The following is a 24,134-nucleotide window of genomic DNA, read 5'->3' as shown; positions in this document are numbered from 1 at the left end:
AGAATTTGTGCCATTGTTAAAGATTCTTTCCCTTCAGGGCTAATGCGTGTTTAATTTTATGTTTGTACATAAAATGCATGTAGAGATTAAACATGTGAGAGTGACAGAGTAACAAAATCCCTTTGAATGTTACTTTAATTGTAGTTTTGTGCAACTATAATTGTATTCCAGGTTAAAGTATATCAGACTGTCCACAGGCTCTTTTGTTCTTGTTGTTGTTGTTGCTTGTAGCCATTGTGTCTGAACCCCAGTTGTGTAACATAGGTGTGTTTTACATTGATGGCTAGGAGCAGGGAGTCCTGACTCTCTCAAATCCTTAGGCGTAATGCTTTTGCTAGCTCAGAGTATGTCTATACTTAAAATGCTACAGTGGCACAGCTGTGCCAGTCTAGCGCTTCAGTGTACACATTACCCACTCCAGCGGGAGGGATTCTCTTGGTGTAAGTGATCCACCTCCCTGAGAAGCTGTAGCTTGGTCAACAGTATAATTCTTCTGTCCACCTAGCGCTCTCAATACTGGGGGTTAGGTCCATTTAACTATGCCACTAAGGGGTGTAGACCAGGTCTTAGACTCAAACACAGGCTAAACATATTTGATTATCATTTTATATGGGAATTGTGTATGCAATAATAATGCCACTCATAACATTTAAATGATTGAAAGCATGTTGCTAATATGCACATTGCAGTTTTTTAAGGCGCTATATATGAAGTTACATGACGGTGGGAGCAAAGGACTCATAGTCAGAACTGTTTGGGTTTCTAGTTTACCATCTCTGCCACTAACTTGTTTTGTGACTTGGAGCAAATCACATAGATTCTTTGTCTCTATTTACCTTATGTAGCATTGTGATAGCTACTGACTACACAGGGTTAATGAAACTTATTAACTGTTGTGAAATGTTTTCAGACCCTCTGACAAAAGACCCCTCTCTGTGTAACTATAAGGTAATCCCTCTGATTTAAAGATTTTAAATTATCAAGCACTAGTAGTTTCCTCAGAAGCCTTTCTAGTCCACTAGATCATTGTAATTTACAGTTGGCTGCCATTTATTTCACATTTATATTCAAGCCAGATCTGAAGAAACTTCTATTACCTATTTTTGTTTTTTTGTCTTATATTAAATTTACAGATGACCACTCCAGAGTGATTTTGCAACCTGTTGAGGATGATCCTTCTTCAGATTACATTAATGCCAACTATATAGATGTAAGTGGTTGCATGGATTTCTGCCTTTCACCTTGCCAGCTTCTGTGTGTGAAACTTTCTGCATGTTGTGCCTACAAATTTATTGAAAGCTTTTTTTTTAATTAAGAACAAAATGTACACTTTCCTTGTTCTACGTCCCAGTACTCACTGACATTGTTGTGCTTTCTTTCACATCTGACTTTGGTTTGGCCTGTAGATTTGGCTGTACAGGGATGTAAGTACCACTATATGTGAATAACAGCATCCTATTGTAAATATTTGCTATAGACATTGTTCTTAATTACTTTACTTTTCTGGTTTTATTACTAGATATCAATGCATGCTTCATTTAATTTACCTCATGTAATATCTGTTCTTTTTTTTTTTCCATTTTCTTTTGTGTAAATACTTTATGTATATACCTGTGTTAAAGAGATCGCTTAGACTGTTAATATAGTTCTAGGTATTGTTACATAAACCAGAAAAACTTCCCTCTTTAAGAAAATTTGCTGTTTATTTAAATTTTATTTTGGATGGTTTCGTTTACTAGCATTTATTTTCCCCTCCCATTTTTATGTGAGAAGCTGGATAGTATGCTGTAAAGTAGTGGTTCTGAAAGTCTATCGAGGTGGTGTTTCTAATACATGGCTTGGAAAGGAGTTGGGGAGGATAGCCTTATTTATTTTCTTAAGGGCAACTGTCATCAAGCGGAATATGTAATTAATATTTGATCTTGAGGTGCCAATTGGATATTATACAGTATATACACAAACATATATATATTTATATTAGTTTAGAAATGTAGTGTAAGTTTCTTGATTTCTACTGTAGATCTTTTTTCAAATTTGAATTTCCACATTTTGTCAGGAGTTCAAAGAAACAGGAATCTTGAGAGATCTCTGCCATGTGTATTGGTCAAGAAAATATAACCATGTTTAACCGAAACCTTGAGGAAAAAAGAGGGTGGGAGAATAAATAATTTGGATGAATGAAAGACCTGTAAAAATAATATCACCCAGAGTATTTACTGGGTGTGTTTTAAAGGGCTGTTTTTTTCTCAACTTCTTTTATATGTAGCACCACACTAACTCTTTTCCCTTTCTGTGGTTTGTAAAACTTAAGACTCTCTAGGATATAAAGTTTCTGCTACATATATAGCACTGAATTTCTTATCTCCGCTACTGTGATATGTAGGACCAGAGATATTTTGACAAAGGACTTCCACAAAATGTTTCCCTTGGTTTGTGATAAATCCCATTTCTCAGGGGTACTGTTATCCCATGTAGACAAAAGCACCATCTCATCATAACCAAGGAGGAAGACCACAAACTTACATTGGCTCTTTGCTGAAAATATTTCTTTCTTGTTCCTGAAAACACTGTGTATAGAGAGAGTGTAACACTGTGTTAACCTTGTGTAATTTGAAGTTGGGGCTAGGTATTAAAACCTCATGGGGGATTGGATTGTCCTTCCTGGGGTGTTTTTTAAGAACGCTTGAGTAATCCGGTCCATTCTAAAGACACAAATAAAATGCTGTTCAGAAGGATTTTTATGAGCTGCAGAGGAAGGTAATCAATCGTTGGCAAGGATGATTAAACAGTTCTCAGAGAGAGGCTTTGAATTGCACAGATACATGGAAATCTGTCAGTTTAGTGGCAACAAGGGGATACAAGAAGTCTAAAGATCCATGATTCCTCTAATGAGTGTTTGACCCTGTTGGCTTAGTAAGACTATAACACAGCAAATAGCTGGGGTTATTTCTCTCACATTCTCACAGAATGATATCACTTATATCACTTCCTCTCATACTAGTACTACTAAATTTAGTTCCTTCCTACAGCCCTGATCTTTCTACCTTATTACTAGCATCAACCTGAATAAGTTTTTGGTGACTTAATTTAGTACAGGATCCATTCATCTTGCAGTTCACATGCTAATAACTGACAGTTGATGATGATGTGCAGAACAGCAAGCAATGGAACTTAGCCAGCTAGCTGGAAAGGTTCAGTTGTACAGGTTTGGTTTTGTATATGTGTGTGTGTATATACATGTGTGTGTATCACGTACAATATAATACACATGCACACGCTCTGTATAATATTGAAAACATTTTGCAAAACATTCTGTTGTACCCAAATGCAGCAGGGCATTGATTTTACGCGCACACACATTGTCCAGCTCTAACATTGGAATGTTCTGTTGTTATTATATATGGCTCTCATAGATATTATTGTGCATTTGTAATTAAAATTATTTTTATCAGAAAATAAGAAGTCTATATTCATTTAATTGCTTATGGCAACAAGGACTACCACTTTTGGTAATGTGAATGCAAAGCCCATTTTCACTAAATTTAAAATAAGCCACCCAATGCACTCAGCAGAGAAAGGGGGTGTCAAAAAAAAAGACTAATTAATAACCCCAGTGACCTGACTAAACTAATTTTTACTGTTACAGTACAAGTATGCTCAGGTCTGATGTTAATCTTTCCATTTTATTGGTTACCATTTGAACCTTTTCAGATTTAATAGATCAGTTTGTTATGAGCTATTCAGTGGCGGCTCTCGACTTTTTTGACAGGTGAAGCACAAATCACAAAATAGTTATTTCTACCCGGGGTAGAAATAAAGCTTACCTTATTTATAGTGAAGAAACAGCAGGCAGATTTGGGAGCTGGACCTGCCACCACTGCTGCTGCTACCCAGCTTGCATGGGGTGCCAGAACATTAGGTAGGCTGTAGGGCTCTGCAGGAGCTTCTCACACACACTCGGAGCTCGCCCTGTGCAGGAAGAGTTCAGGGGGGCGAGGTCTGTGTGTGTGCAAGAAGCCAGAGGGCCCGTCCCCTGCAAACTCCTGGCTTCCTGGGCTTAAACTGCTACAATCCTGCCCTGGCCTCTCCAAGCAGTGGGGACCATAGCAACGCCTTTAAAAAGTGACTCATGGGCGTGGTAAATTGCCATGATAACAAGGTGGCTTCCTGAGGCACAATTAGCTATACCAAGATTTGAACAGCACTGTGTCGCTCAAACTTTCTGGTATTGCATTTTGCTACTGGAGAGAGAGAGTTATGCCATTTAAATTGAATCATAATTTGTCCTTAAATCTGTATATATTTATCAATTTTTTAAAAAAGAATATGCAAAATGTGTTTTGTACCTTTTGGGAATTCTTGATTAGGCTGTGCCTCACTGGCCTGGGCTGACAAAGCCGCCCCTGACCTATACACAGTTCTTAGCTACTAGTCTGTTCTGAAAAGGTTTTCTATAGCTAAGCTGTCTTACAGTTCATTATGTCTTCATTTCCCCCTCCCTAGCTTGCTCTGGTTGGTATTAAAGTACAGAAACCAACTTATTCTTCTGTTTTAGGGCTATCAAAGACCAAGTCACTACATTGCAACCCAAGGTAAGAATTTTCCAGAGCACTGTCACCCAGCAAACCTGCTCCATAACAATCAGTGGACTCTGCACTTAAACCTACAATATAAAAATGGAACTAGATTTGGTATGTAGTGTATAGTTTGCAGCAGCCACTGTTTATCCTTCTATGCTGCAGCAATTTAATATAATTTGCCTACATGGAGCATGCATAAATTAGAACTTGGATTAATTTGTTGTACTAAATATTGAGTACCTCCTACTCCTCCTCTTATTGTTTCCCCATGTAAGTCTAATCAATAGTTCCTACAGTCATTTGCAATTTTGAGGGTAGTGCGGGAAGGGCACATGGGCTGAAAGAAGAGGAAGATTTCAGCGTATCTCAGGTGTTTGTCTTCTCATAGTACTATATGTTATGCAGCTGTGGTGTTGGTCCAAGACCAATATTGCTGGGGTAAATAATGATGTAGTTACCACCACTGTAGTAGTTTTTGGACAAGCTGAGACCAAAGATGGGCAGTCACTCCCAGGGAGCTTTGACCAGTGACGCTCTTAACAGAGAGAAGTGAGGAAAGTCTTCCAAATTCAACATTCTGGAAGGAAAAGGAAAGGAGAGGAGGAGGCTTCCATTTTCTGTATAAATCAATCACTTCGCACCTCAGGTGAAGCTATGCAAGTTGTAGAAAAGTAAACAGGTTTGACTAAATTGTTTCCATTTCCTAATATAGGGCCACATTTTAAAGACTGCCTCTAATTATGCACCTGCAATCAATTGCAGGCATAAATAATATGCTTTTGTCATGCTCGTGGCGAACGGGGGAAGTCCCAGATGACTGGAAAAAGGCTAATGTAGTGCCAATCTTTAAAAAAGGGAAGAAGGAGGATCCTGGGAACTACAGGCCAGTCAGCCTCACCTCAGTCCCCGGAAAAATTATGGAGCAGGTCCTCAAGGAATCAATCCTGAAGCACTTACATGAGAGGAAAGTGATCAGGAACAGTCAGCATGGATTCACCAAGGGAAGGTCATGCCTGACTAATCTAATCGCCTTCTATGATGAGATTACTGGTTCTGTGGATGAAGGGAAAGCAGTGGATGTATTGTTTCTTGACTTTAGCAAAGCTTTTGACACGGTCTCCCACAGTATTCTTGTCAGCAAGTTAAAGAAGTATGGGCTGGATGAATGCACTATAAGGTGGGTAGAAAGTTGGCTAGATTGTCGGGCTCAACGGGTAGTGATCAATGGCTCCATGTCTAGTTGGCAGCCGGTGTCAAGTGGAGTGCCCCAGGGGTTGGTCCTGGGGCCGGTTTTGTTCAATATCTTCATAAATGATCTGGAGGATGGTGTGGATTGCACTCTCAGCAAATTTGCGGATGATACTAAACTAGGAGGAATGGTAGATACGCTGGAGGGCAGGGATAGGATACAGAGGGACCTAGACAAATTGGAGGATTGGGCCAAAAGAAATCTGATGAGGTTCAATAAGGATAAGTGCAGGGTCCTGCACTTAGGACGGAAGGACCCAATGCACAGCTACAGACTAGGGACCGAATGGCTGGGCAGCAGTTCTGCAGAAAAGGACCTAGGGGTGACAGTGGACGAGAAGCTGGATATGAGTCAGCAGTGAGCCCTGGTTGCCAAGAAGGCCAATGGCATTTTGGGATGTATAAGTAGGGGCATTGCCAGCAGATTGAGGGACGTGATCGTTCCCCTCTATTCGACATTGGTGAGGCCTCATCTGGAGTACTGTGTCCAGTTTTGGGCCCCACACTACAAGAATGATGTGGAAAAATTGGAGAGAGTCCAGCGAAGGGCAACAAAAATGATTAGGGGTCTGGAACACATGAGTTATGAGGAGAGGCTGAGGGAACTGGGATTGTTTAGTCTGCAGAAGAGAAGAATGAGGGGGGATTTGATAGCTGCTTTCAACTACCTGAGAGGTGGTTCCAGAGAGGATGGTTCTAGACTATTCTCAGTGGTAGAAGAGGACAGGACAAGGAGTAATGGTCTCAAGTTGCAGTGGAGGAGGTTTAGGTTGGATATTAGGAAAAACTTTTTCACTAGGAGGGTGGTGAAACACTGGAATGCGTTACCTAGGGAGGTGGTAGAATCTCCTTCCTTAGAAGTTTTTAAGGTCAGGCTTGACAAAGCCCTGGCTGGGATGATTTAATTGGGGATTGGTCCTGCTTTGAGCAGGGGTTTGGACTTGATGACCTCCTGAGGTCCCTTCCAACCCTGATATTCCATGATTCTATGTAGCTACCCAATTATGGTCCCAAATCAAGTAATTAGATGTCTAAGTCTAATTTTTACTTGTAGTTGATTGTACCTGCAAAATTAGAGGCTAAATGGAAACCTGTTTAAAAATTTGGCCCATAAGTTTTTATCATATATCAGTCCAAAGTCCTTTTCTTTGGGCTCTAATGGAATCTATATATGCCTGCCTTCCTTTATTGATTATGTTTGCACCCGAACATTTAGTTGTGTTTTAACACATTAATTAATACAGTTGTAAATTCTTGTCCATACAGGACACAAACATTTGTTGCCTATTATATTTAGATCTAGGCTACAGCATATGATCAAACATAAGTAGAGGCAAATGTTTGTGTCCTCAATCAAATGTTTGTGTAGTGTCGACACTAGAATTTACAGCCATGTTAATTAACAAGTGTTAAAACAAAACTAAAAAATTATATCCACATATGGCTTCTGTCGTACTGTCTGAGTAGCTACTACAGTGTATGAGCACTTACACTTTAATGTCTTTCAAGTGGTAGTTTGGTTAAATTGAGATGCTTCTGCCCCAATTATGAATAACATTATAGTTTAACAACTGTCGTCAATATAATGCTGCAATTCTGTAGGGATTATTAGAGCCTTTCATATCTGAGCAAATAATTTTCTGCATATCAAATGCCTATGCTAAAAGATTTTGTTTTTAGTGTTCAGTTGGGTAATAGTTTTATTACATAGTGTTAAATGTTTTTTTTCCAGGTCCAGTCCATGAAACAGTGTACGATTTCTGGAGAATGATATGGCAGGAACAGTCAGCTTGTGTTGTGATGGTTACAAATTTAGTTGAAGTTGGACGGGTAAGGAACTTTATTTTTAAAATGTTATATCCTAAGGATAGCCTCTCAAATTGCTGTTTATCATTGCTGAAGAAAATACAGAAAAGTCTTTTGAAAGACACCCTTAACTCTGAGGGTGAAGGAGATAAGAAAGTATTTTTCTGAGTTCATATGTCCTTGCAGCTTGAAGTAACATTATATAATATGGCTGCTTTATAAAGAAAAGACCTAACAAATCAGGCTGTTGCCATGTTATTTTAATGAATAGGGAACAATGCTGCCTGAATCCATAATACAATCTAGTGCATAAGAAACATTTGTATATTACTCTGTGCTCAGATGATCACAGTTAGCTGACTAGACAACAAGTGCACATCATCTTTAACAGCAGATAGAAATCAGCAAATTATTTTGCATTTTAGGATTAGCCAGTCTCTTGAGAATTACTTTAATAAAACACCTGAGATTGCTTTACAACAACATAATTATTGAAATGGAAAACATCACACAGCATTAATTAAAACTAGTGAAAAATATGTTTTCCTTACTAGAAAACTATCGAATTCAGATTCACTAATTCAGAAAGATTATTTGGCCTTTGTGGAGGGATGTGTAAATCAGCATGAACTCCTAACACTAACATTATGAACAGCTTTCGCAGTACTTGATTGGCAGTTGGTGCATCTGGTCCACAAGAGGGTTCATATGACTACATCATCATTTTGAAAATAATTGTGATATAATGAGTTAAATTACTATTTGGCATGCTTTCACTTTTGTATGCTTTAAGATGCCTTTTAATTCTGTTTTTAGGTCAAGTGCTATAAGTACTGGCCTGATGACACCGAAGTTTATGGGGACTTCAAAGTGACTTGTGTGGAAATGGAGCCACTTGCGGAGTACGTAGTCAGGACATTCACCCTTGAAAGGGTAAGCCCTTTGAAAGACATCATCAGAATATTGCTTCCTCGCAGCTCAGTTCATTAAACAGTGTCTTTCACGTATTCAAGTACAATACCAAGTCATTCTGCCTAATTAACAATTCCATAATGCAGAATTTATTTTACCATAGGAAGAATATGTTACATCATTGGTTCGCAATCATTCATATACCTGTAGCTCTTGTACTTCAATAATTTGTTTTGACTGATGTTGTATACTTCCCTTCCTGACGTTAAAAACGAACCTGTATGCTGGGCCCAAGTACATTGTTCTTAACCATCTTCCCATTCACTGGAACATGTCCTGACCCTTACAGGAGTTAATGTTGCATCAATACCCTGACTTGTTTATTACGTAGAGTATGAACATAAATGAATATGGATAGCAAATACTAGCTGGTGTGGAACAGCTATGGTCATCTGGTATAACTGTTACACCTGTCTGCATAGGTTGGAGAATTCTATATGATATATAGAAACATCAGTAAAATGCTTTTCTGTGTTGTCTCTAAAAACTATTAGAACAGTTGATCTAGCATCCTTTAATAGCAAATATAAGTATTATGTGTTTCAGATTTGCCCTACATTATTAAAATATCACAGTATGGCACCATTATACTATGTAAGCCTTATGTGATAAGATGCCAGGCAGTTTAGAATAGATTCTGCTCTTTTTATGTATACGTGATAAAGATGAACCAGGAATTTATTAATAGCCATGTTTAAATTCTATTGTAAAATCAGTTTTCCTTTAAACGTAGAATGCCATGTTCTTTGCTTAAATTAATTTGAGAAGACAGTATATAGATTCTGAGAGTGTTGTCATTGCTTGACTCAAAGAATATTTTTGGGTGTTGAATATTTTGAGTTTAATAACCTCTTTCAAAATATTATTTTTGTCTTTGACAGAGAGGTTACAATGAAATCCGTGAACTTAAACAGTTCCATTTCACAGGCTGGCCAGATCATGGAGTTCCTTACAATGCCACAGGCCTCCTTTCATTTATACGTCGAGTCAAATTGTCTAACCCTCCTAGTGCTGGGCCTGTTGTTGTACATTGCAGGTGTGTAGAAAAGAGGTAGATGAATTTTCTACAACTTTATACGTGAACTTGTATAGTGGTCTCTTGTGAAGTTGTGGGGTTTGTCTTTTTGTTGTTTAACTTTTGGGAATGTATTTGCTCTTTCAATGCCCTGTCCACACTGGAAGCAAAACTAGGCTAACTACAACAATGTTCAAACATAGCTAGATTCTAGTAAAATTTCCCCGATTGGTATGGGAAGATATTTTTTCCTCAAAACTGTTAGCCAAGCCTTGTTATAATGTAGGCTAACGTTTAACGTGCTCTATGGCAAAATTTTATGACCGAGTACTAGGACGGTATTTTGTTACAGCTATGTTGACATTTAAAATGTGCTTTTGTGAAATATAATTTTAAGTAGAATATTTAATTGAACATATAGCAACAAATAGATCCACCCAGTGAAGCAACATTCTGAAATAAGCCTGGATATTGGATATAGTGGGAACAACTAAAGAGTGTTGTTTTCCTTGTAAGTTTTGCAAATTTCCCATTATGGTGCACAGTTCATTGAAATATGATTTCTTGGCAAATCCATCAAATGTGTTAACTACATTCTGCACATAGAGTTAGCCAAGTTGTGCATGTTGCAGAAATTCACTTTGCAAATATCTATAATAGCTATGTAAAAACCCAAGAGACATTTCCATACAATCCTGATATTGCACCGGACTGTTAACTGCGTAAAGCAGAGTATAAGGGAGAGTCTACATTTTACAGTCAAACTTTATCTGAAATTGTCCCTTGGGAAAAAAGGTTCCCCTTAGTCTCTCTGAATAAAGATGAAGTCCTATATGTTTTGAAGTGATTCCATAAAGAGCATAGTCATCCTGAAGATCTCTGTTCAACTAACAAGTCTGTTACTACAGTTTTGTTTCTGGACCATGAAGGAATGTTCTGAGATACTAAAAAGGAACCTCACTGATGCTGTTTTTACATAATCTGAGATCTGTTGAAAAGTTCTTGCTTTTGAGTTATATACATTTCATGTGTGTTTAAATGCTATTCTGAAGAATAAAAGGGAAAACTGGAAGTTTATGTAATGATTGGAAAGATACGTATGAGAACTTAGGTTAGTGTTCCAAGTGTGTACTTGTAAATGCCAAAGAGAGTTTGCTAAGTTCGTGGGGTAGATTTACTGGATTGTGGGGAGTACTCTGAAATTATTTCCTAATTCTTTCCAGTGCTGGTGCTGGACGAACTGGCTGTTACATTGTGATTGACATCATGCTAGACATGGCAGAAAGGGAAGGTGTTGTGGACATCTACAATTGTGTCAAAGCCTTACGGTCACGTCGCATCAACATGGTACAAACAGAGGTATGGTAGCTTATCTTTCCTAGCTGCATTAAGTCAGAATTTTATTCCTGTAATCAATACAGCAAAATCCTCTTTATCACAGAATCATAGAATATCAGGGTTGGAAGGGACCTCAGGAGGTCATCTAGTCCAACCTCCTGCTCAAAGCAGGACCAATCCCCAATTTTTGCCCCAGATCCCTAAGTGGCCCCCTCAAGAACTGAACTCACAACCCTGGGTTTAGCAGGCCAATGCTCAAACCACTGAATAAATAAATTTGTTAGTCTCTAAGGTGCCACAAGTACTCCTTTTCTTTTTGCGAATACAGACTAACATGGCTGCTACTCTAAATCCCCCCAGTCAGTCACCCATCCCACCCTCCCCCCGGCAGATGGCTATTTATCCACAGTAAGAGGAATTTCTGCATAAGAACAGAACTGTGGAGCCATGAGCACACAGCACAGAGGATCTGCCAGCTCTTTGCCTGCTCCCAAACTGGAGCTCACCCAATCCAGAACAATAGAACCCAGTAGCTTCCACGCGCTCCAGGATCAGCACGGTCCAAAGCACCTTCGAACGCTGGGCCTGCTGATAAAAGAACAAAAGTCAACTCTTGTCCTGGCTCAGAGAATAGAATTTTTTGGGCGGTGCTTGACTCGACCCAACCCAGGGCCTTTCTGTCAGAGGCCTGATTCCGGACCAGGTTGGAGCTGATATCCAATGTTATGGTCCATCCAATTATGACAGCTTGGGTTTGCCTCAAGCTACTGGGGCACATGGCAACATGTACTTACGTAGTTCAGCGTGAAAGACTGTGCCTCAGACCCCTCCAGACGTGGCTAGCATCAGTATGCTCCCTGAGCAGACACCACTTGGACTCTGGGACTCCCCTAGTCTTCGCCTCCCTGAACTGGTGGAAAGACCCAAGATCTGAAATGATGGGGTTGCCCTTTATTACCTTTCAACTATCAGTAGTTTTACTCTTGGATGCGTCAGACCTAGGGTGGGGAGCCCACCTCAGGACTCAGGGCCGCAGGTCCCAAGAAGAACTCTCATTGCACATAAACTTCACGGATCTCAGGGCAGTACACTTAGCTTGCCAGGTGTTCCTTCCCTGAATCTCAGGTGATGTGGTGCAAGTCCTGACAGACAATACCACAGCCATGTTCTATATCAACAAGCAGGGAGGTGCCCAATCTTTAGCTCTTTGTCAGGAGGCTACCTATCTGGAACTTCTGCACAAAGTACTCCATTCATCTCGAGGTGACACATCTCCCAGGAGCCTGGAATGTACTGTCAGATCACCTCAGCAAATTCCTTTCCTCTCACTATGAGTGGTCCCTTCTTATGAAGGTCCCAAATTAATCTTCCAACAGCGGGGCCTCCCCAGGTGGACCTGTTCATTACCAGACAGAACAGAAAATGCCAACAGTTCTGCTCGCTGTCTGGGTACAGCTCAGGCTCCCTCTCCAATGCTTTCCTGTTCCCATGGACAGATCTCTGATTCTATGCCTTTCCTCCAATCTCTCTGGTTCACACGGTCCTCCTAAAAGTCAAACAAACAAGTCAAGAGTCATTCTGATAGCCCCCACATGGCCATGCCAACACTGGCTCGTCGTGCTCCTGGATCTGTCAGTAGCAGCTCCACTCTCGCTCCCACTCAGCCCAGACCTAATCTCACAAGACCACGGCAGGTTGCTTCACCCGAACCTCGCTTTCCTGCCCCTAACTGTATGGATGCTGCATGGCTGAACCCAGAAGAAGCAGCTTGCTCAGAACAGGTCTTGCTGTGTTGTAGAACGGCATCCACCAGGGCTACCTACCTGGCCAAATGGAAGCGCTTCTCAACATGTGCATCTCAATGAGCTCTCTCTCCATCTCGATCTTCCCTTCAGTCTGTCTTGGACTACTTGCTCCACTTAAAGCAACGGGGGCTGATTCCTCTTGTCTATCAAGGTGCACTTAGCAGCCATCTCAGCTTTCCACCCACCGGTGAACGGCAGATCAGTGTTCTCCTACGAGATAATTGTATGTTTCTCAAAGGGCTGGAGAAGCTCTATCCTCAGGTCTGTGAGCCAGTCCCCCCATGGGACTTAAACCTGGTTCTATCAAACCTCATGGGTCCCCTCTTCAAGCCACTAGCATCATGCCCCCTGTTGCTTCTCTCTTGGAAGGTCACCTTCCTGGAGGCAATCACCTTAGCCAGAAGGGTCTCTGAAATCAAGACCTTTACATCAGAACCACCTCATATGGAGTTCTTCAAGGACAAGGTCCAGCCACGCCCCAACCTGGCCTTCCTGCCAGAGGTGGTGTCACAATTTTATATCAACCAGGCCAAGAGCCCAGGCTTCATCAGCAGAGTTCATCTCACAGTTCCCAGTCCAGGACATTTGCAGGACCACAACCTAGACATCAGTACAGACTTTCGCATCTCACTACACCATCACCCAGCAGGCCCAGGACAACACTCGTCTTGGGAGAGCAGTGTTGCTGTCAGCGTCTCCATGACCTCTGAGCCCACCTCCTGGGGTACTGTTTGTGAGTCACCTAATATGGAATGGACAAGAGCAAGCACTCGAAGAAGAAAACATACTTACTAACCTTTCCATAACTGTTCTTCAAGGTGTGTTGCTCGTGTCCGTTCTACAGCCCACCCTCCTGACCCTCTGTCAGAGTTAAGGACAAGAAGTAACTGAGGGGGTGAAGATGGCACTCTTTAAACCGGCGCATAAGCGCACAGCACCAGAGGGTGCTAAAGCCAGCTTGACAGATACCACTAAGGGAAAAATCTCTGGCAATGGTCCACGTGGTGCACAAACACACCTAACTTGGAATGGACATGAGCAGCAACACATCTCAAAGAATACAGAAGGGTTAGTCACCGTTTTCTCTAATAACGAAGTAATAAAAACTACCATCATGAAGCGTTCACACCATTGAGTCACCACACGATCTTACTGTCATTCTCATTGTCCCTTCCACTTACTCTCCCAGTTGTTTGTTACTTCTTGTCTAGCCTTGGATTTTAAATTCTTTGTGGGCAGAGACTGTGTGTGTTACGAACTCTCTGATGTGACTAGCACACTGTGAAATTCCGGGCCCCAGGGCCATCCCGAGCGGGGTGAGGCCAGGGGCAGAAGTGACGAATCTGTCACTTCTGGGACTGCCCGCACTGGCCAATCGCGCCTGCCCTTGGGGCCCCCCAAAGCCTGGGGCCTGGAGCAGTCGCATGCCGAGGAGTCCTGCGGCCTGCCCGGGCGATTTAAAAGGGCCCAGGTCTCCTGGCTGACACTGCTGCTGCTGTGGCAGCAGCCGGGGGCTTCCAGGCCCTTTTAAATCACCCGGGCCCCTGGGCAGGTGCCCCCTTTGCCATCCCCTGTTGACAGGCCTGGGGTGTTGTATAATATTTGACAAAAGATACTGTTGGAATAATAATGCAGCTGGCTGGGGGCTGCAGACTCACTGGACAGGCCAACAGAATCAGGAGGCAGCATTTCCTGTGTTGGTGTAATGCTGAGTCTATTGCCTACCCAGTGCTAGTTATGAGACACTAGGTATACCAGTCCACCCACGAATAAGTAGCATGAAATATGCCACATAATTTCTAGGAGCGGGTAGTGCTTGAAGCATTTTATATGCTTTCTATATGTATCATGGAACTGAAAGCTACTGTTAAGGAAGCAAACAAGCAGAACCAGCATGAGCCTGTCTCCCACGCTGACCTATGCACCACAAAATCACCTGAAAATTCCCCCATTAAGCAAATTAGTGTACTTATGCACTTACTATCGCTGTACTTAAATTAGTTCTCAGGGAAAATACTGATTAACTGCATCCTAGTTAGGCAGAGTGTACTGTACTTAAGGTGCTAAAGCAATATCCAAGGGATTGATGGAAGCTGCTTTGAAATAAGATTTATAGAAGGGGAAAGATCCACTTATCTTGAAGGAAAGTAAGATTTTATTTTGTTTTAAAATTGTTAGATTTTTTTTCTTTTCCCCTTTGGTAGGAGCAGTACATCTTTATTCATGACGCCATTCTGGAAGCTTGCTTATGTGGAGAAACTGCCATCCCTGTCTGTGAATTCAAAGCTGCATATTTTGATATGATTAGAATAGACTCTCAGACAAACTCTTCACATCTCAAAGATGAATTTCAGGTATTTACAGTTACTGGTAGCTCTTCATAGAATAGCAACTTCTTTGCCTATAGGTACATACAATTTCTTTTTCCTTAAAAGGCTTTCATATCAAATTCATAACCTTTGTCCCTTTCTTGTATTTAAGATAATATAACACCCTTTTCTTTTATTATGTACTTTACAAGGTCACTCTTAAATATGAAGGACCCTTCTTAGATTATAATTGCAGTAGACTGCTGACTATAATGAACAGTACTGACCTTGAACTGGCAGGATGGGGGGTTATTTTGCATTTTAAGCAAGTGAGACACAGTTCATATGTGTTTCACAAGATTCTCTTCTATTTTCTTCCTTAGGGATTGCATGTTGGGGGGGGATGCATTTAGAGGATCCGTTCAGTAGTTCCTGATGTGTCTTCGTACCTGAGCTTTCATTCATTTTAACTGAAAAACTGTCAAGTTTCTCAAGCAGACCCATGCTCTTGTTTGCTTGTGATTTTTCATGTTTCCCACATTGCAACATTTTAAATAAACAAATGAATTTCAAGAACACTGTATATAAGATGTATATATGTAACATGTAACACGATATTAATTCCTTCTGCTGTTTAGACCCTGAATTCTGTGACCCCTCGGCTGCAAGCTGAAGATTGCAGCATAGCCTGCTTGCCAAGGAATCATGACAAGAATCGCTTCATGGATATGCTGCCACCTGACAGATGTCTGCCTTTCTTAATTACTATTGATGGGGAGAGCAGCAACTATATCAATGCTGCTCTTATGGATGTAAGAGACTACCTCCTTTGTCTACGTAACGTGCCATGAAAAGCTGTGTAATGTGAGAGAGAACTCTTGCTGGTTAAAGAAAGGGTAATTCTTTCTTCCTGTAGTGTTCAGTAAAATGGTCTTAAAGAAGGGAGAGGGAAGTCTTGGCAACATTTTTAAAATCCAACTAATCTAACTTTTGTTGTTCCTTTACAGTGTTAGATATCTCAGGCATCTCAGTGCTTCTGTGATCCTCTGGAAAGCTGGGAACTCCCCTTTTTAATAGTATTGTATTAAATCTCCAATTTCCATTCCTCCATATTCACAATATATAGCATCTTCAAATCTGTCACTGGTCCAGAAATGAATACTGCTCATCTGAGCTTTGGGCTAATAATTTGCGGGTAGCAATTCCATATTTGTTGGGGAAAAAAGGAAGTCCTGCCAAGCCACCCAATCCCTTTCCATCTCAGCACCCATGCCCTCAAATGTGATCTGATGTAACAGTCCCACAATAGACGGTCTCCTTCTGCTACTTGCAAACCATGTGTTGCCAGGACACCAGGAGCTGGAGGCTGCAGGGAGTAGATACGAACAGCCCTGTAGTAGAACAGTAGATACAGGCCAGTCAGCCTCACCTCAGTCCCTGGAAAAATCGTGGAGCAGGTCCTCAAGGAATCAATTCTGAAGCACTTAGACGAGAGGAAATTGATCAGGAACAGTCAGCATGGATTCACCAAGGGCAAGTCATGCCTGACAAATCTAATTGCCTTCTATGACGAGATAACTGGCTCTGTGGATGAGGGGAAAGCAATGGACATGTTATTCCTTGACTTTAGCAAAGCTTTTGACACGGTCTCCCACAGTATTCTTGTCAGCAAGTTAAAGAAGTATGGGCTGGATGAATGGACTGTAAGGTGGATAGAAAGCTGGCTAGATTGTCGGGCTCAACAGGTAGTGATCAAGGGCTCCATGTCTAGTTGGCAGCTGGTATCAAGCAGAGTGCCCCAAGGGTCAGTCCTCGGGCCGGTTTTGTTCAATATCTTCATAAATGATCTGGAGGATGGTGTGGATTGTACCCTCAGTAAGTTTGCAGATGACACTAAACTGGGAAGAGAGGTGGATACGCTGGAGGGTAGGGATAGGATACAGAGGGACCTAGACAAATTAGAGGATTGGTCCAAAAGAAATCTGATGAGGTTCAACAAGGACAAGTGCAGAGTCCTGCACTTAGGACGGAAGAATCCAATGCACCGCTACAGACTAGGGACTGAATGGCTAGGCAGCAGCTCTGCAGAAAAGGACCTAGGGGTGACAGTGGACGAGAAGCTGGATATGAGTCAGCAGTGTGCCCTTGTTGCCAAGAAGGCCAATGGCATTTTGGGCTGTATAAGTAGGGGCATTGTCAGCAGATCGAGAGACGTGATCATTCCCCTCTATTCAACATTGGTGAGGCCTCATCTGGAGTACTGTGTCCAGTTTTGGGCCCCACAGTACAAGAATGATGTGGAAAAATTGGTAAGCGTCCAGCAGAGGGCAACAAAAGTGATTAGGGGACTGGAACACATGACTTATGAGGAGAGGCTGAGGGAACTGGGATTTTTTAGTCTGCGGAAAAGAATGAGGGGGGATTTGATAGCTGCTTTCAACTACCTGAAAGGGGGTTCCAAAGAGGATGGATCTAGTTCTCAGTGATAGCAGATGACAGAACAAGGAGTAATGGTCTCAAGTTGCAGTGGGGGAGGTTTAGGTTGGATATTAGGAAAATCTTTTTCACTAGGAGGGTGGTGAAGCATTGGAATGGGTTACCTAGGGAGGTGGTGGAATCTCCTTCCTTTGAGGTTTTTAAGATCAGGCTTGACAAAGGCCTGGCTGGGATGATTTAGTTAGGGATTGGTCCTGCTTTGAGCAGGGGGTTGGACTAGATGACCTCCTGAGGTGCCTTCCAACCCTGATACTCTATGATTCTATGTTCTCAGCCTCCAGGAGGTTAGTCCCATCGAAGCCTATTTGCACTGCTTTGTGCCTCCCCTCTGTGCTGCCTGCAGTCTATGTGCTACAGGGCCAGAAGTCCCCCAGTTGCAGGCATATGGGCTGCAGCCGTCAGGAGATAGAGCTTCTCCAGGCCTATCAGGAGGATTCCAGTTGCAGTAGGAGGTAGTGCAGCCTGAGTACATCAGCAGCTACACAGCTGTGTCCTTACTGGTCAGAATTAATCCCTAATTACCTTTAAAAATAACTGCCAGCCTCCCTTCCCTCCCCCCACCCCCCTCCCCCGACTATCATTATCCCAGATGGCAACTGTGCATGATAGTCACCTGCTGGTCTTCTGTTAACTCCTTCCACTAGTGACAACATAGCAATGCTCACAACCTGAGTCCAACCCCAGCCAAGCGATGCAGGGAGGGGATGTAAAATGCCAAAAGACTTCTCCAATAAAACTATTAAAAACACATTTTTAAACTTGAAATCTTTTTGATGTCAGCCCAGAGAGGTTTATAAAGAAAAGAAAAAAGCTTTAGGCTCAGTTAGGAGAGGAAAGGTGGCCTTGTGGTTATCGCACCATTATGGGACTCAAGATCTAGGTCCAGTTCCTGGCTGAGTCACAGACTTCTTGTGTGAATTTGGTTAAATCAATCTTTCTGTGCCTCAGTATCCCGCTCTGTAAAATGGGGCTAATATATCTCTACTTTGTCTCCCAAGTATTTTAAAATAATCTGAAACTATGATGAATGCATTTAATATAAGCACCAGTTCAGCAAAGTATGCAACAATGGGCTCAACTTTTAAGTGATTAATTTAAAGGGGATTTATGCATATGTGACCTGTTGGGTTTTTTTTTCCCACTTTAAGATATCTTATTGTCTGAATAGTTGTTTTGGTTAAAACTGCTAGATTTTATGCCACTACTTTTTTGTAGTTATGTTTCCAAGAGGCCCAGAGTTTGCATAATCGTTATTTAGTGCTTTCTTTAGTAATAGTCTCCTACTCACCCTTTTTCTTTACAGAGCTACAGGCAACCAGCTGCTTTCATTGTCACACAACATCCTTTGCCAAACACTGTGAAAGATTTCTGGAGATTAGTGTATGACTATGGCTGTACCTCTGTTGTAATGTTAAATGAAGTTGATTTAGCACAGGTTAGTGTTTGTGTATGGGGATTTTGTGAACAAATTAATGCCTCAAGGTGGTTATGCTTTGTAATAGGGTGAATATAATTACAGTGCAGTTTCATTGCAATTACAGTATAATTACCCTGTGGCTTTGCTTTTCAATAACTAATTAGTATTAATTAACGTATCTATTACTGTACTATAAAGTGTGTTATAATAATAATGAAATACTACAATATTCATGATGCAACTTAAATTTTAATTATACTCATTTTATTCTTGTGCAGGGCTGTCCACAGTATTGGCCTGAAGAAGGAATGCTGAGATATGGTCCTATTCAAGTGGAATGCATGTCTTGTTCAATGGATTGTGATGTAATAAACAGAATTTTCAGGATATGCAATCTAACAAGAGTAAGTATCATCATAATGATAACAGCTAACTGAGCTATTGTGGATTTGAGTATTACATAATACTAAATATACAATATTAATTCTCTTCAGACATTAAGCAGAACAGAAGTAAACATTCAGTTCCTAAGATTTAACTATTTTTCTGCAGCTGCCTATAATGGACCCAAGCAGTATTTCATTTTATAACCTTCATATGAAGTTGCATGTAAGCATATCTGAAGGACACTTGTGGTTATATAATTAACACCTCGTGGGCCTTGTGGTGCAAGAACCACAAAACAAAGCAGAAGCGTTATGACATTCTACTAAATATGTGTGAAAAGACTCAAAGTTATTCTGATTTTGGAGGTTCTTGAGACACTCTTCCCTGACCTACATTTACTAACATGTTCTCTCCACCTCCAATAATGATTCAAGACTTGATGCACTTTTCATCTCTTTTATCCATTACTGTCTCTGCCTTTTTTCAGGTTGTCCTGCATTCTTTCAATACTCTCTCAAACTCTGTTTACCAGCCACTACCTTCTCCTTCAGGTCCCCACTAGGAACTCATTTCTGCCATGTTGCCTGCATGCAATGAGTTAAAGAAAAATTTGTGAGAACCAATAGGTTGTGCTATTGTAACCACCCCCCGCTTTGTTGCCCTCACTTGTTATGTCTCATATTTAGAAATCAAGTTAGGACAATGTCTGTGATGTACATAGCATATTTCTAATTTAACTCATAAATGATGATGCTAATGGATATGGGGAAATGAAAGGGTGTTGCAAAGGCTCTTCTGTCAGATTTTGATTTTCCAAGCTATTTTTCATGGATGGTTCAGAACTGGGTCATGTTTTATCCAAATTCAATGCATTGGTTGAAAGGGGTATTAAGCAAAATGTTTTCATTTCTCCTTTTAACTCTCCTTGTTGTGTCTGGGAATTTCAATACAGTGTAGAGATATTAATACATTAAATGATTATGTTGTAGTCCTTTTTTGTTTCTTATATTTTGTAGTTTCCTTGTTCCTGTCTCTTTCACTTGTTCCATCTCTTATTTTCATTCTCTCCTTTTCTTCTGTTTCGGCTTTTTTATTTTTGTTTCCTCTATCTCTCTCCCATCCCTTTCCTGTGAACCTTTCTTTCTCTCTGCACCATCTCTTTTCCTCCCAGGACCCTACATCTCTTTCCATCTTTGCCTGCCCCTGCTACATGAAACCAGAGTGAGTTATTTATTCTTTAGGACAGCCAGGTACAGGAAAACTTTTCTGAAACATTCTAAGCCACCCCAGAACACTCTGTGTCTGAAATCCAATTTAGGAAAGGCTCAGAGATTTGCCATCAGGATATGATGGGTTGGCAAAAGGAGCAGACTCCATTCAAGCAAAAAACATATTTGTACACCACCATCATTTATTGTTGTTTTATAACTGGAAATATTTTGTCAGGATAAGTGCTCCTACAGAGCCACTGCATTTCTGTAAGGTCTACAGATTCAACAACAGGGTTTCTTATTGCTTATGTAGAGATAGAATTTTTTTTAAAATAAACTAGCTGTTTAGAATCCAGAGAAATATCCCTGTTAGTTTATTTAATTAGTGGCCCTATAAACTTTGATGTCATAATTGCAACAACTCCAGAACATTTTCTTCTTAAACTTGTTTCATTGTGCCCGACTTCTGTAATACTTACACAGACATCTTTATGCTATCTCTTTGTATGTATGCTCAGCACATACATGTAATAGAATTTGTGTGCAATATATACTCTGATTTAGCTTCACTTTATTTGATCTGTGTAGTTTTCATAAATCGATTATAAATGTGCCGTGGTTAATGTAAAGTGGTTTGGCTTCCATCAGCCGCAGGAAGGCTATCTGATGGTGCAGCAATTCCAGTATTTGGGATGGGCCTCTCACAGAGACATTCCAGGCTCCAAGAGATCATTTTTGAAGTTAATTCTTCAGGTTGAAAAATGGCAAGAGGAATGTGAAGAAGGGGAAGGCCGAACTATCATTCACTGTCTGTGAGTAATTTTATTGTGGCCGACTGGGTATATGGCAGCATCTTGGACTTTTTAGCATCCAATTCATTATTTTAAATTCAATCCAGTGCTCCTATTAATACATTTTATTGCATGTGTCCTATTTTGTTTTCTTTAATTGTGGCTCTGATATTTGTCACTCATTTCAAACTGGGGCCTACATACTGTGGCGATGAGCACAATAGAAGTGGCTAGCTGGACAGATGTGTGTTCTCTTTTGTGGGGGTTTTACACCTAATGGCAGTGTTCTCCAGGTGGCTATAAATGAGGGTACACAAGTGACTTCTGATCCAATACCATTATACTATTGAGTAATCCAACAGGATGCTTCTTTGTACTAAGTGGCAAGAGATTACATATAATGAAGCTTTTCATTATATGTTTTGCATATTTTGAATAGTGCTCTTCCAACAAGTTTATACGTTACAGATATTTTGTGTCATTCTGGACCAAGAATATGCATACCTGAAATCAGAGACATTTTTGTTACATCTATAGTAGTGCTTGTGAAAAATAATTAATGTACACCATGTAGGCAGTACTTGCTTTTCTAGCACTGTCATTTAAAAAGAGAGAATTAAAAAAACCCACTGAGTCCCACCATATGTGTAACCAATTAAATGTCATCTTTAAAAGAGAGCTATTTTTTTACATTCCCTGAATGAAAAGTGACCAATCTCTTTTCTACCATATTTCAACTTAAAGCTTCAATTTTAGCAGTTGAATAAACTGTCCTCAAAAGAAGGTTTATAATTAAGTGTTCACAGATCGGTTTTGACGCTTATCCACAGCAAAATTCCAGAATGCCCATATGGTGTCTGGAGACTCATATAGTTTGTTTATGTAATTTAAATTTATATTGAAGAAAAAAAACACCTATCCTAGTTTCCAGGACCCTTCAGAAATAATATCAAAAAGTTACAAAAAAGATTAGAAGTGTCTCTAAAGATAAAATCGGCAGCACACTCCCGTAATATTCTGCCAATACTCCTGTAGCTTATGATGACTTTAAACAGTTCCCTCCAGAAACAAATGGAAAATGTTGCAGTTTATATTCATAACACTTGTTTTTAATTTGTCCTGCCTACTTAAGCTGTGTTATAGCATAGCTAGGCCGCATAATGAGCTATATAGCACACACAATTGATTCAAAACAGTATCAAGAATGGCAGTGGTGTCAGATGTTTCAAACCACATCAACTAGAGCTATGAGGGGATTCATAAAGGTCTGTCTCATCTAATGGATCCTCCATCTTGTATTTTTACAAAATTAAAGGTGAGATATTGGTGCCAGGTATATTTATACGTAACAGATGTATTAACTCTGTTGTTTTGCTTCCATTCAGGAATGGTGGTGGTCGGAGTGGAATGTTCTGTGCTATAGGCATAGTTGTGGAAATGGTCAAAAGACAAAATGTTGTTGATGTTTTCCACGCAGTAAAGACGTTACGGAATAGTAAGCCAAACATGGTAGAAACCCCGGTAAGTTACAGCACATTGATTGGAATTCAGACAGCCAGTTAGCAAGAAGGATAACGTACAGTATGTATTGATATGGCTCACTTGGGAGCACTCTCACCTGGGATGCAGGGATGCAGTTCATCGTTTTAGTGGTGTGACCAAAAGTACTAGATCCTGAAACTTGTGCTCAAAAAACATAGCAATCCATCTACTAGAGCTAGGAGACCTGCAGGTATCACCCTAGTATAATTCTGAGTGGGTGTACTGTTGGGAATTGTTATATCCTGAGTTGGAAACCTATTGCACATAGAGGGACTACACATTGGATAGCATCATAAGCAACTGGGTTGGGTGTTTTGGTAGGTCATTTCTCTCCTACCATATCACCTACTTTTCAAGGAAAATATTCAGAACTTTTCTACACTACAGGGGTAGATTGACCTAAGTTACACAACTTCAGCTACGTTAATAACGTTGCTGAAGTCGATGTACTCAGATCTACTTACTGTGGGGTCCACACTGTGCTATGTTGATGGGAGGCACTGTCCTGTTGACTCCCCTTGTGCTTCTCATTCAGGTGGAGTACAGGAGTTGATGGGAGAGTAATCTGCGGTCAATTTAGCAGGCCTTCACTAAACCTGCTAAATCAACCGCTGATGCATCGATTGCCACGCCTCGATCCCCCAGTAAGTGTAGACAAGCCCTTAGGGTACACTATAATCTCTCAAGATCACCCTATGTTCTTAAATTAACACTAGAGCCTATTTTGCTCAGACAAACCATCTTAAAAGTTTACAAACCAAGACAGTTCTTCCTAAGAGGAATAAACTGTGAAGTGGAAATATATTTTGTAATTGCAATTACTATTTCTGGGCCTTTGTGGTAATTTGTAACACTACTTCCTGACAGAGTCAAAATGACACAGGAAAATTTTAATGATAAAGACATTTTCTTTTAATAGATTAGTTTTTATTATTGTAAACTTGCTTTATCAAACCATAACTCTAAAAAAAAAAGTTTTTTAAAACGTTAAATGCCTGATTTTGAAATAGTCTCTCGTTTTCTCGACGCAGCTCTCTCCCTCACCTCACTCCCCCCCCCCCCCCCCCGGGGTATTTTACCTGTTCATGTTCCACTCCTGCCTCCAAAATTGCAGACCGAGTGAAGGCCCTTTAGAAAATATGAGTCCTTAAATATTAAAGATTTTTCTTGTCATGGTTAAGTATGAAAGCAGATAGGAGAATGGCTTGGAATTTTTG

General features: G+C 40.6%; 1 protein-coding gene across 11 annotated transcripts in view; it reads left to right on the top strand.

The window, feature by feature from the left end:
- PTPRK (protein tyrosine phosphatase receptor type K) overlaps positions 1–24,134 on the top strand; it is a 581,803-nt gene that overhangs the window by 553,942 nt on the left and 3,727 nt on the right. For 4 of the 11 annotated variants that reach the window (XM_084622841.1, XM_084622840.1, XM_084622838.1 and 1 more), the window contains 13 exons: positions 1,134–1,210; positions 1,407–1,424; positions 4,556–4,592; positions 7,561–7,658; positions 8,451–8,567; positions 9,488–9,657; positions 10,845–10,980; positions 14,969–15,118; positions 15,712–15,885; positions 18,873–19,004; positions 19,265–19,390; positions 21,233–21,396; positions 22,761–22,896. In XM_084622841.1, coding sequence (XP_084478967.1) covers positions 1,134–1,210; positions 1,407–1,424; positions 4,556–4,592; positions 7,561–7,658; positions 8,451–8,567; positions 9,488–9,657; positions 10,845–10,980; positions 14,969–15,118; positions 15,712–15,885; positions 18,873–19,004; positions 19,265–19,390; positions 21,233–21,396; positions 22,761–22,896 — 1,535 coding nt within the window. The remainder of the gene's footprint in view (positions 1–1,133; positions 1,211–1,406; positions 1,425–4,555; positions 4,593–7,560; positions 7,659–8,450; positions 8,568–9,487; positions 9,658–10,844; positions 10,981–14,968; positions 15,119–15,711; positions 15,886–18,872; positions 19,005–19,264; positions 19,391–21,232; positions 21,397–22,760; positions 22,897–24,134) is intronic. The other 7 variants (XM_084622839.1, XM_084622842.1, XM_084622846.1 and 4 more) reach the window with 3 other exon arrangements.

Source organism: Lepidochelys olivacea (assembly GCF_965140295.1).
Source record: "Lepidochelys olivacea isolate rLepOli2 genome assembly, chromosome: 3".
NCBI classification, from domain to species: Eukaryota; Metazoa; Chordata; order Testudines; family Cheloniidae; genus Lepidochelys; species Lepidochelys olivacea.
The sequence above is the reverse complement of the archived record's forward strand: the minus strand, read 5'-3'. Positions and strand labels throughout refer to the sequence as shown.